We start from the raw sequence: 13,664 nt of genomic DNA, 5'->3' as shown, positions 1-13,664 counted from the left end.
GATTTACTTTTAACTTTCATGAAATAGTTCCCAGGTATCAAAATGAATCTGCATAAAATTTAGGTCCATAGATGCGGTCAACTCCGAGATATTGAGGGTTGAAAATGTGGTTGTGGCCCTATTTTTATGGTCGTTGCGAGCATCACAAAATGAACGGCTACTTTTAAACTCCCACAACTTTTTAAATATTAATGCTAGAGCCTTGAAATTTTCAGAGATTATTATTATTATAACAGCTCTGTAAGAAATAAACATAAAACGGAGTATACCTCTATTAAATTTTATGACCTGATCAGTTGAAATCCAGAAAAAAAATGTTGGTTTTGTATGAAGACCCAACTTTGAGACCCCATATATTTTTATTGACCCATCCCAGAAGGTTGAAATTTTTGCATGTAATATTAAAACTGTATGGTCATAGTATTCAAATACATGTTTACTTTTCTTAATCACTCATATATATAATACAGTCATGATCCCTCAAAAATTGAAAATTTTCATTTTTCCCCAAAATTCAGGTGAGGATTGCAAATATATGACAAGGTATACCACTTCAAATTGTTCACCATTGGTAAGAGCATATTCAAGTTTACAAAAGTTTTAAATATCAAAGTGGTATATTTTTAAAAATATATATTTTCTATTTTTTTTTTAAACTGTTGTTAACACAGTCGTGAATACATGAAGTGTGTGCATGGTGTGGGCACCATGGTAATCATGAATGATTAGTTCTATGATTCAAATTAATAATACAAAAATATATCACATACTGCAATAACAATGTAATATAATAAAACATTTCACGTAAATGATTTGAATAGGTCCTTGATCTGCTTTTCCAAGTCAGGTGTGAGCTTGTACTGCCTCCCAGTTGACGTTAGGTGAGCATCAATAACTTTCATCACATGGACCAAAGGAACCCAACAAATGTGCTCCCTTGAATGTAACTATATCCACTGCTGACATCAGCAGATCAGCCACTATTCCTGAGTTCTATTTTTAGCCCCAGCCAGATGAGTTAAGCTCTTGCTATTTACAAATGAGAAACAAAGAATTACAAATTCAAATTTCAAAGTATTGTGTTCATGGTATCCTAACAGCAGATGATATGTATGCACATTGTATATACATGTACTACACATATGTACTACATGTAAAAGGACTGTTCATTAAATATCACACACAACGTGCACAGCACTGACAGAACATCATTTATTCAAATATTTTTAAAATATTGATAGAAACATTATACCACATTGAAATGTTAGACTTAAGTTAACTTGAATATGCTCTTTCCAATGGTGAACAATTTGAAGTGGTATACCTTGTCATATATTTGCAATCCTCACCTGAATTTCGGGGAAAAATGAAAATTTTTAATTTTTGAGGGATCATGACTGTATTACATATGACTGATTAAGAAAAGTAAACATGTATTTGAATACTACTACCATACAGTTATTACCTGAAAAATTTTCAAGCTTCTGGGATGGGTCAATAAAAATATATGGGTTCTCAAAGTTGGGTCTTCAAACAAAACCAACATTTTTTTTCTGGATTTCAACTGATCAGGTCAAAAAAATTAAGAGGTATACTCCGTTTATGTTTGTTTCTTACAGAGCAGTTATAGAAGAATAATCTCTGAAAATTTCAAGATCTAGCATTAATATTTAAAAAGTTGTGGGAGTTTAAAAGCAGCCGTTCATTTTGTGATGCTCGCAACGACCATAAAAATAGGGCCACAACCACATTTTCAACCCTCAATATCTTGGAGTTGACCGCATCTATGGACCTAAAATTTTACGTAGCTTCATTTTGATACCTGGGAACTATTTTATGAAAGTTTAAAGTGGATCGGAGGGGGTCAACTGGGAACATTTTCTTAAATTTGGTGATTTCAGATGGAATGACTCCCCTCTGAGTGCAAGGAGACAGGCATGGCATCGGCCCTCACAAGGACTTGGAGGGCACAACCCCATTGGTCACCTAAACAGTGGAGCGTCATTGGTGCAGATGGCGGCAGTGACAACACTCCATCCACATGAAGTCATCAAGGTAGCAGTGACGGACCAGGTCATTGGCCAATGCCGGGCTGTGAGCAAAGGATGCTCGAGGATGCTGGCACGGCCGTGGGAGGAGGAATAAAAAGGCGAATTTTGGACAGAGAGACATGCAGAGACAGAGAGAGACAGACAGAGAGACAGACAGAGAGACAGACAGAGAGACAGACAGAGAGACAGACAGAGAGACAGACAGAGAGACAGACAGAGAGACAGACAGACAGAAACAGACAGAGAGACAAAGACAGAAACAGAGAGACAAAGACAGAAACAGACAGAGAGACAGAGACAGACAGAGAAAGAGAGACAGACAGAAACAGACAGAGAAAAAGAGACAGACAGAAACAGACAGAGAAAAATTACCCCCGTGTGGGGGTGACGGTCATCTCTATAATACCACAAGTTCTCAATGTTCAGTTCAGGTAAGTGCGAAACAGTCCAAACTAACCGTTTAGATTGAAATAGTTCACAGAGATACACTGGGATAATACTACTAATGACATAATTAATAAATATGTATTGTTCATCCAGTACCCAGATTAACACATCAGAATCACCAGTAAGTGCAATACGTGGTTTTCCGGTCCGTCCACTCTCTGGGGACATTTCACTTCCAGTTGTAGAAAAAAAAAACGAAAAATAGGCTTAGCTCTCGGAGATTATGATAATCCTGTAGATTATTCTTCACTGATTAGAATGCAACTTTCAGAATTGGTATTGGTAGAATGCAAAATTGGTCAAGTATTGATAGAGATATTGAGGTTTGAAAAATTGTTAGAGCTCACAAATTCATGAATTATTAATTCCACAGAAGTTTCGTGACACTGCACAAAGTAACATATCAGGTATGAAAAAACATTTGTATGCCAGATTCATTAATTATTAATTCATTAATTATGGAATGTACTCATTGATATATTAATCAGAAAGCCCGAAGCATGTAGCATAATTTATCACTTATCCCCTCATCCAGGATCCGTGGCCTCGCCCCACAGCCTGCAGCCCTATGTCCACCAGTGATTATGTTAGATATCGGCACGATGGAGAGGAGCCTGTGAATTATCCCTGCTGATGCACTGAATTGATGCAATCGTTCGGCCAGAATATTCGTTGTCAAGATGTTGCATGATTAAATCACCAATACAGTCACTCAAATTTATACCGCCGACATACTTCTTAACAATCACCTTCGCCCCAGAAACCACAGTCAATCTGAACCACGCTGGCCACTGCTCAGACGCCATGACCGGACTACTGCGCAGTTCTACTACGCAGTTTGGTTAAAGATGACTCGGCATTTTGGCACGCGCGCATGAAATTATATTTTGAAAATGTATTAATATAAAATTACCCCCGTGCGGGAGTGACGGTCATCTCTCTGAGAAAATATATAGCCTCCTGAAGGTAGGGCAGTTTTTGCAAACTTTGAAGTCACGTGACGCGAAAACGAAAGCGAATATCGAAAATCCGGCCTGACCAAATTTAGATATTGTCCCATAGATTCATATGCTACAATCAAATTCAAGATCGCTTGAGAAATGTAGGAGGAGATAGAATTTGAAAATCGTCATTTTCACATGAAAATCGTCATTTTCGCATTTTTTGCCAACTTTGAAGTCACGTGACACGAAAACGAAAGCGAATATCGAAAATCCGGGCTGACAAAATTTAGATATTGTCCCAGAGATTTATATGCTACAATCAAATTCAAGATCGCTTGAGAAATGTAGGAGGAGATAGATTTTGAAAATTGTCATTTTCGCATTTTTTGCCAACTTTGAAGTCACGTGACACGAAAACGAAAGCAAATATTGAAAATCCGGCCCAACCAAATTTAGATATTGTCCCATAGATTCATATGCCACAATAAAATTCAAGATCGCTTGAGAAATGTAGGAGGAGATAGAATTTGAAAATCGTCATTTTCGCATGAAAATCGTCATTTTCGCATTTTTGCCAACTTTGAAGTCACGTGACACGAAAACAAAAGCGAATATCGAAAATCTGGCCCGATCAAAATTTAGATATTGTCCCATAGATTCATATGCCACAATCAAATTCAAGATCGCTTGAGAAATGTAGGAGGAGATAGAATTTGAAAATCATCATTTTCGCAACTTCAAAAGCCTCGTGACCTTGACCTTCGGTGACCTTGAAAGTCATACCATCGTGTACGTCTCATCGACCTCTATCAGGATCACTAATGACCAGATCTCCCGCTTCAACTTCATTGTGAACGGACGGATGGACGGACGGATGGATCGTCACCTCTCCTCTCAACACCAATATTATTAGGTCATGCTCGAAGAGATGACCTAAATAAGAGACAGACAGAAACAGACAGAGAAAATTACCCCCGTGTGGGGGTGACGGTCATCTCTATAATATCACAAGTTCTCAATGTTCAGTTATGACCGAAGACTACTTGGAAGTTCTACTGCGCAGCTCGAACTGCGCAGTTTGCTTAAAGATGACTCGGCATTTTGGCGCGCGCACACGAAATTATATTTTGAAAATAAATGCGACATTTATATTTCGGGTTTTGAAACTTTTACACCTTCGGAGGAAAATGTATAAATATAAAAGGCTAAAAATGTGTTTTATATTTATATTTCATTTCTCCTTCCTTCCTTCTTTGCGAATCGCATTGGTGTTTTTGGCCATCTTCCAGATCACGTGACGATCAAACGGGAAGGAAATTCAAAAATCTGTCCAGTTAGATACAAGATAATATTTTTTACTATCATAATCAATAAACAGTTGCCGAATATCTTGTAGAATGGCAGACGAGATAGGTTTTGAAAATGGCGATTTTTAGAACTTACGTGACCTCGTGACCTTGACCCTGACCTTGAACCCGGACAAAAGTTATATAGTTGTGCAACACTCATCGACCTCTACCCACATACTAAGTTTCATCAAGATCGGAAAGAAAAATTGTTGACGGACGGACGTACCGACGGACGGACAGACATTTGGTCCAGCTTTATTAGGTCATCTCTACCAAACAGACAGACAGACAGAGAGAAAGAGACAGACAGACAGACAGAGAGAAAGAGACAGACAGACAGACAGAGAGAAAGAGACAGACAGACAGACAGACAGAGAGAAAGAGACAGACAGACAGACAGAGAGAAAGAAAGAGACAGACAGACAGACAGACAGAGAGAAAGAAAGAGACAGACAGACAGACAGACAGAGAGAAAGAAAGAGACAGACAGACAGACAGACAGAGAGAAAGAAAGAGACAGACAGACAGACAGACAGAGAGAAAGAAAGAGACAGACAGACAGACAGAGAGAAAGAAAGAGACAGACAGACAGACAGAGAGAAAGAAAGAGACAGACAGACAGACAGAGAGAAAGAAAGAGACAGACAGACAGACAGAGAGAAAGAAAGAGACAGACAGACAGACAGAGAGAAAGAAAGAGACAGACAGAGAGAAAGAAAGAGACAGACAGACAGACAGACAGAGAGAAAGAAAGAGACAGACAGACAGACAGACAGAGAGAAAGAAAGAGACAGACAGACAGACAGAGAGAAAGAAAGAGACAGACAGACAGACAGAGAGAAAGAAAGAGACAGACAGACAGACAGAGAGAAAGAAAGAGACAGACAGGCAGACAGAGAGAAAGAAAGAGACAGACAGGCAGACAGAGAGAAAGAAAGAGACAGACAGGCAGACAGAGAGAAAGAGACAGACAGACAGACAGAGAGAAAGAGACAGACAGACAGACAGAGAGAAAGAGACAGACAGACAGAAAGAGAAAAAGAGACAGACAGAAAGAGAAAAAGAGACAGACAGAAAGAGAAAAAGAGACACACAGAAAGAGAAAAAGAGACACACAGAAAGAGAAAAAGAGACAGACAGAAAGAGAAAAAGAGACACACAGAAAGAGAAAAAGAGACACACAGAAAGAGAAAAAAAGACAGACAGAAAGAGAAAAAAAAGACAGACAGAAAGAGAAAAAGAGACAGACAGAAAGAGAAAAAGACACAGACAGAAAGAGAAAAAGAGACAGACAGAAAGAGAAAAAGAGACAGACAGAGAAAAAGAGACAGACAGAGAAAAAGAGACAGACAGAAACAGACAGACAGAGAAAAAGAGACAGACAGAGAAAAAGAGACAGACAGAGAAAAAGAGACAGACAGAGAAAAAGAGACAGACAGAAACAGACAGACAGAGAAAAAGAGACAGACAGAAACAGACAGACAGAGAAAAAGAGACAGACAGAGAAAAAGAGACAGACAGAGAAAAAGAGACAGACAGAGAAAAAGAGACAGACAGAAACAGACAGACAGAGAAAAAGAGACAGACAGAGAAAAAGAGACAGACAGAGAAAAAGAGACAGACAGAGAAAAAGAGACAGACAGAAACAGACAGACAGAGAAAAAGAGACAGACAGAAACAGACAGACAGAGAAAAAGAGACAGACAGAAACAGACAGACAGAGAAAAAGACAGACAGAAACAGACAGAGAGACAGAAACAGACAGACAGAGAAAAAGAGACAGACAGAAACAGACAGAGAGACAGAAACAGAAACAGACAGAGAGACAGAGAAACAGAAACAGACAGAGAGACAGAAACAGAAACAGACAGAGAGACAGAAACACAGAAACAGAAACAGACAGAGAGACAGAAACACAGAAACAGTCAGATATAGAAACAGACAGAGAGACAAAAACAGAAACAGACAGAGAGACAGAGAGACAGAAACACAGAAACACAGAAACAGAAACAGACAGAGAGACAGAAGCAGAAACAGACAGAGAGACAGAGAGACAGAAACACAGAAACAGAAACAGACAGAGAGACAGAGAAACAGAAACAGACAGAGAGACAGAGAAACAGAAACAGACAGAGAGACAGAAACAGAAAAAGACAGAGAGACAGAAACAGAAACAGACAGAGAGACAGAAACACAGAAACAGAAACAGACAGAGAGACAGAAACACAGAAACAGACAGAAATAGAAACATACAGAGAGACAAAAACAGAAACAGACAGAGAGACAGAGAGACAGAAACACAGAAACAGAAACAGACAGAGAGACAGAAACAGAAACAGACAGAGAGACAGAGAGACAGAAACACAGAAACAGAAACAGACAGAGAGACAGAAACAGAAACAGACAGAGAGACAGAAACAGAAACAGACAGAGAGACAGAGAGACAGAGAGACAGAGAGACAGAGAGACAGAGAGACAGAAACAGACAGAGAGACAGAAACAGAAACAGACAGAGAGACAGAAACAGAAACAGACAGAGAGACAGAAACAGAAACAGACAGAGAGACAGAAACAGAAACAGACAGAGAGACAGAAACAGAAACAGACAGAGAGACAGAAACAGAAACAGACAGAGAGACAGAAACAGAAACAGACAGAGAGACAGAAACAGAAACAGACAGAGAGACAGAAACAGAAACAGACAGAGAGACAGAAACAGAAACAGACAGAGAGACAGAAACAGAAACAGAAACAGACAGAGAGACAGAAACAGAAACAGACAGAGAGACAGAGAAACAGAAACAGACAGAGAGACAGAGAGACAGAGAAACAGAAACAGACAGAGAGACAGAGAGACAGAAACAGAAACAGACAGAGAGACAGAGAGACAGAAACAGAAACAGACAGAGAGACAGAGAGACAGAAACAGAAACAGACAGAGAGACAGAGAGACAGAAACAGAAACAGACAGAGAGACAGAGAGACAGAAACAGAAACAGACAGAGAGACAGAGAGACAGAAACAGAAACAGACAGAGAGACAGAGAGACAGAAACAGAAACAGACAGAGAGACAGAAACAGAAACAGACAGAGAGACAGAAACAGAAACAGACAGAGAGACAGAAACAGAAACAGACAGAGAGACAGAAACAGAAACAGACAGAGAGACAGAAACAGAAACAGACAGAGAGACAGAAACAGAAACAGACAGAGAGACAGAAACAGAAACAGACAGAGAGACAGAAACAGAAACAGACAGAGAGACAGAAACAGAAACAGACAGAGAGACAGAAACAGAAACAGACAGAGAGACAGAAACAGAAACAGACAGAGAGACAGAAACAGAAACAGACAGAGAGACAGAAACAGACAGAGAGACATAAACAGACAGAGAGACAGAAACAGACAGAGAGACAGAAACAGACAGAGAGACAGAAACAGAAACAGACAGAGAGACAGAAACAGAAACAGACAGAGAGACAAACAGACACAGACAGACAGACAGAGAGAGACAGCCAAGTTTCACCCCTACCCCCCTTTGTTTCTTTTCAACAAGGATTATGGGAAGAGTACTATAAACTTTAAAAGAAACAAAAGCATGAACAACATAATTGCTTTGACTTTGCCAATATATTAGCTGAATTTGGTGCTGGAGGATTTCATCTGGTCCCATTATTTACAAGGACGTTGATCTGAGATCACGACAAACAGATGAGTGTTTAAGTCAATTACCTTAATGACGTTGTATTTGTTGAAGACACCACCAGCCTGCCCACCATCCTTGTGCTCACGGATGGTGCTTTGCATCTGAAAATAGCAACAGAGTTATGGCACTCGCAGACAAACGACACCAGCATTTTTCAGAACAAGTTTAACAGTTCTTAATAACACAAGCAATTTTTTTTTGTTTTGCTGCCTTGCTTCAAATCATTAATGAAAACAAGTGCCAACCTCCTCCTCGACACTTTGATGTTCTTTATCATCTGTTGAAAGGTCCAGCAAAACTGTTCCCTGTGCTGTAGTGTGGTACGACAGATAGGGATTCGTGCCAGGACATGACAGGTTACCTGTGGATACACACAAACAGGATTCCACATGAAAATTATTCATCTCATGTCAGAATGAAGTTTGTCTTAAGCACACAATCTGGTTTGCTTGATCCTCTCTGTATACCTATCATGGCATAACAAGAATAAGGGGAATTTGGAGGCAACAAAACAAAAACAAAAACAAATTCATTTTTTAACCCACAATTTCCTCATTATTTCCAAATTCAAAAGGCACAAAAAATGGCAAAATGACAGACTTGCACCAACATAAGCATTGGAAACGAGTACTTGACAAGGCAGGTTACAACTTTTAACTGCTTGGAATTAGCACAACAAAGCTCGAGATGTTTGAATGTAGAATCAAACAAGTGATACACTTATATGCAAGAGCATTGTACAAGTATATAGGAATGGACATGGGAAAGGTGTGGTGCATGGTAGGTTCGGAGTCATCAAAAAAAGGAGGGGCTGCAGGGTCGGGGGAGCTAGGAGCACTGAAAACCTTGCAGGCCTCCAAGCATGTGTTCCACACCTTTAATTAGCTTGTGACGGTGGCCATATGCGTTGATTCCAATCTCTTTCAGCTCTTCATGCCCCATGTCCATTAACACATCCAAAGTTATCTGCCAACAAAGCAAACCAGGTTGAGCTGATGCTGGGTTTTTATATTTTTATTTTTTTCATTTGATCCGTACGAGTATTGTTGCATCGCACTGAGATGACAGAGATAAAATTTACGAATGTATCAAAGTTCTACCTGCTCTTTTTCAAAGATGTCATGCAGATGCTCAAGGCCCAGGTTCTTCAAGAACTGGTTGATATTTGTGTCCGACTCTAACACTATTAAACAACAAGAAATTCTCCACTTTGAATGCAAAAAAAAAAAAAAACAGACTTTCAAATAATTTGACAAGGACAACCAAAGCAGGAGGTTGCAAGCAAAAATAAAGGACAGACAGACAGAGACAGCATGTACACAAATACAAGTACAAACACAAAATATCTTCAAAATGATTTAAAATCAAAAATGTATTGAACCTGCTGGTCCTGGTTGATTTTTTTTATTGTTGTTAGGTTTGTGACAATTAGAAGCTAAAATTATAAAGTTAAGATATATAGTCAAAATGCAAGCATTTCTGGGAGATCGAGGCAGCCAAGTCGCCTCAGGCAAATTAACTGAACCAAGGAAACTGGAGAGAAATCGTTGTTGCTCTTTGCTCAAGTAAATTATGATGACTACTTAGAATATATTTGACACAAAGCTAAAATTCCAGTTAATTTTGTTCCTTTTAAAATAAAGTTTCCAGCAAAAAAAAAGCCAAAGATAACTATCTCCACTGCATCTGACAATTTCCCAGAAGCAATTAGTGAAACCATATCCTAAATGATGGTGACCTAATAAGCAAGTTAGCACGCTACTCACTAAAAATAATAATTAACAAAAACACTAAACCAACATGTACATCACAAATATACCTATTTTACTTACCTTCCACAACAACTCGCTCAGTTCCTTCAGTGCCACCTGCAGTCGCGTCATTCACAGGCACAGGGTTGGATGTTGTATCTGCAGATGAGGTGGTCACCCCACAGGCACCCGTTAAGCTATCGAGGCTGCTGGCTGCTGACAGAGAAGCCGGAGTAGATGCTGGAGAAGCCACAGATTGGGCTGGTGCAGGAGGAGTGGTGGCTGAAGTTGGAGCCTTGTGTGTTGCCGGGAGTACCTCAGGAGGCATAGCATCCATGAGCAGGGCTCGGACATCATCTGCCTGTATGGAATCAAAAACAAGGCAAAATATATATACTTCAAGTTAGGTGAACAAAATATATGTATATTTGATAAAACAAGTGAGGCAACTCAATGTTTCAATTATATTACGAATGTCAAAATCCTCACAATCTGAAAATATTGATATTGCTACGTGCAAGAAAAGGAGTGGGGGCCTCCTGTGTGCTTATACGTCACAAATGCAAAATGCCATGTCTATCTGCTGTGCTTTGTGAATGTACGTGTGAGGTCATACATCAATTCATTAGAATATATCGAAATGTTCCGTGAGTATGGATTCTCTTCTCCACTCGCCACTCCCTGTTTATGATTAAGATTCCTTCCCATGACTTCACTGCTGTAGACCCATGCCATTCTGTGCGCCAAAGACCACCTGTCTGAATAAACCAAAGATCTCGCAGGCAAATCTATCTGGCATGGGTTTACTTGCAAGGTGCACAGGTATATGCTGTGCCACAGGGGTGCAAAATCCCTCACAGCTCCAGCTATTAAAAAAAAGAAAAAAGAAGCATGCAATGAGTGGGCAGGGTTGAGCAGTCTTGGTTAGCAATCAATAGAGTCGGGGGCAACTGGCATCCTGTTGGAAAACAGTTGCGCACGAGTCTGAGCAGGACCAGACACCAGGCACAGGGAGACACCAGGCACAGGGAGACTATTCCACAATCTGGAGTCAGAGGATGAATGAATGCATGTGGGAAACCAGTACAGACTTTCGATAGGTGAACAAATGAGCGTTTCTAGAGGAACATGGGTGACCTGGGGTGGTTTGGGGAGGGTAGAGGTAGGAAAGAGCAAGAAGAGCAAGGCCAGATTGTAAGATTGTATGAAAAAAAAAAGTCCACTAACTTGTTGCTGGTGGGAGAATGATTGTCCTAAGGAATACCAATGGTGCACAAGGAAAGGACATTTTGAATACCTCAAGAGGAGCAAGGTGAGGATACCAGCCTAGAGTATGAAGCCATACAATATGAAGATCCATATGAAAGCCTTGTACACCATGACGAGTTCTATGCATCTCAGGAATGCCATAGCTCTGTGGAGAATAGCCAGACGATGACTTGCCTTTGATGCTCGCTTGATGATGCGTTTCTCTTGACAAAAGTTATGGTGAAATTGTGAGGCCAAGAAGTTCCAGGGACTGAACCTCTTCCAGCAACTGTCCCGAATTAGTGGATTGGATCGTTTCATTGCAGATCTTGTGGAGAGTGCGTAAGAGCGTGCAACTTGCCAGAATTAAATGTCAAGTCCCAAGTAGTTGACCAGCCACCTATTTATCCAGGTCTAATGAAAGGGATCACCAAAATGGTAAAGTTGGTTTTCAAGTGGAATTGAATAAATCATCAATACAGATCAAGAAAAATATAGGTCCTAAGACGTTACCTTATGGAACCCCAGTTTGAAGGGAAATATGGGAAAGGACAATCATGGGCTACCCACTGTTTCCACTCATATAGGAAATCATACAACTTCTTGAGCAGGGGGCACTGAAGACCAAATAATAACTTGTAAATCAAAGCTGGATACCAGACGGTATCAAAAGCATGAGAGTTGGCCAAAGATGTGGCCCTAACCACTTTTTTGTATAGTCAAGGCTCATGGAAAAGCTAGTACTAGTAAATATTCAGTACGAGTACTAGTAGATCACTTGCTTGTGAGTTCAGGAATCCATCCAATGCAGTATCAGAATGAGTAACATTTCCCAGATGAAATAGCCATTTCGGAAGCCACAATCGTCAAAGATAAGCAAGCCAGACGTGTTTCTCTCGAGAAAAGTTATGAAAGGTTATGGTGAAATAGTGAGGCTAAGAAGTTCCAGGGACTGGACCTCTTCCGGCAACTGTGTTTTTCTCATGGAAGAGCTAGTACTAGTAAATCACTTGCTTGTCATTTCAGGAATCCATCCAATGCAGTAACAGAACAAGTAACATATCCCAGATGAACAAGGACTTGTCATCTTCTTCCAGAAGAGATAGTGCCTCAAGTCAGCTTCCATGATGGACTCCATAACTTTGCCTATGATGGGCAGAAGGCTGATAGGTCCGCAGTTGAAGGGATCAGTTTTTGGACCATTCTTACAGATAGGAGTGATGTTTGCAACTTTCCAAGTTGGAAGTTGCCCTTCCAAAAAGGGATGCACGCACGCACGCACACACCGACAGAAAGAGAACTGAAGAGGTGTCGTATATGTACATGAAGAGGGGGTTCTCAACCTATTCATACACCATCAAAAACCACTTGTACAATTTCACAATTCAGATATACAAAACATTCAACCTCATTTTACAACATTGACTTGGTGCTTGCAGATGATGAGAAACTCATAATTTTGTCCTTGGATTTTCCCAAATGCTGTATTAAATAAATGAAAGACTGATTTGTTTAGAAATGCCTCTTATGTTATATTTCTTAAAAAGCAATAACAGACCATCAAATATAATAAAATGATTTCCTCATCTCTCCATGATGGCAAACAACTTTCCATGATCCATGCTTCAAATATCCTTCCTGCAAATTCTCTCTCTGAACAACAAAATGTGGATCCAGTATCACCTTCTCCTTTGATCAAAATATTGAAATGTGTTTGGTTTCTCACAAGTTACATTGCTATCACAACAAAGGCAACAGCAGGAACCAGTTACACACAATAATTTGAATGAAAAGTTATGAGTGGATCTAGCATTTGCTAGTCCAGAGGTCGAGAAGAATCACTACTTAATGGATGTGTGAAATTGTTATACAAACTTGCTTCCGAGGACAGCTGGAGGCGTTTTTGCACCAAATATAAAAATACCGAATAAATAAGCAATACAAATAAGAGGAATTGTTGTTTTATTCAAACAAACGCTCATATTTACTTCCAGCAACATTGAAACAAGTCTGAGATGGGGTTATTTTCAAGCTGAACTGGCAACGCTTTCTTTGATGCCAGTAATCCATTTCTTGCAAAATACTTCATCAAATTGGTGAATATATTTCCCTTTCATTACCCTGTGAAATGTGAAAAGCCAGGTGAAGCAATTGGTTCACTTTTTCTG

At 39.8% G+C, this 13,664-nt stretch overlaps 1 protein-coding gene across 3 annotated transcripts in view; it reads right to left on the bottom strand.

Moving 5' to 3' along the window:
- TNKS2 (tankyrase 2) overlaps positions 1-13,664 on the bottom strand; it is a 225,371-nt gene that overhangs the window by 19,069 nt on the left and 192,638 nt on the right. For all 3 annotated transcript variants that reach the window (XM_085848622.1, XM_085848623.1, XM_085848621.1), the window contains 5 exons: positions 10,330-10,609; positions 9,598-9,680; positions 9,373-9,463; positions 8,743-8,858; positions 8,524-8,598 (listed from right to left, as the gene is read on the bottom strand). In XM_085848622.1, coding sequence (XP_085704748.1) covers positions 8,524-8,598; positions 8,743-8,858; positions 9,373-9,463; positions 9,598-9,680; positions 10,330-10,609 — 645 coding nt within the window. The remainder of the gene's footprint in view (positions 1-8,523; positions 8,599-8,742; positions 8,859-9,372; positions 9,464-9,597; positions 9,681-10,329; positions 10,610-13,664) is intronic.

The sequence above is a fragment of the Eptatretus burgeri genome, chromosome 12, assembly GCF_056783735.1.
Source record: "Eptatretus burgeri isolate ZD-2024b chromosome 12, Ebu_testis_v1, whole genome shotgun sequence".
NCBI classification, from domain to species: Eukaryota; Metazoa; Chordata; class Myxini; order Myxiniformes; family Myxinidae; genus Eptatretus; species Eptatretus burgeri.
Note: the sequence above shows the minus strand (reverse complement) of the source record. Positions and strands in the feature narration are given on the sequence as shown.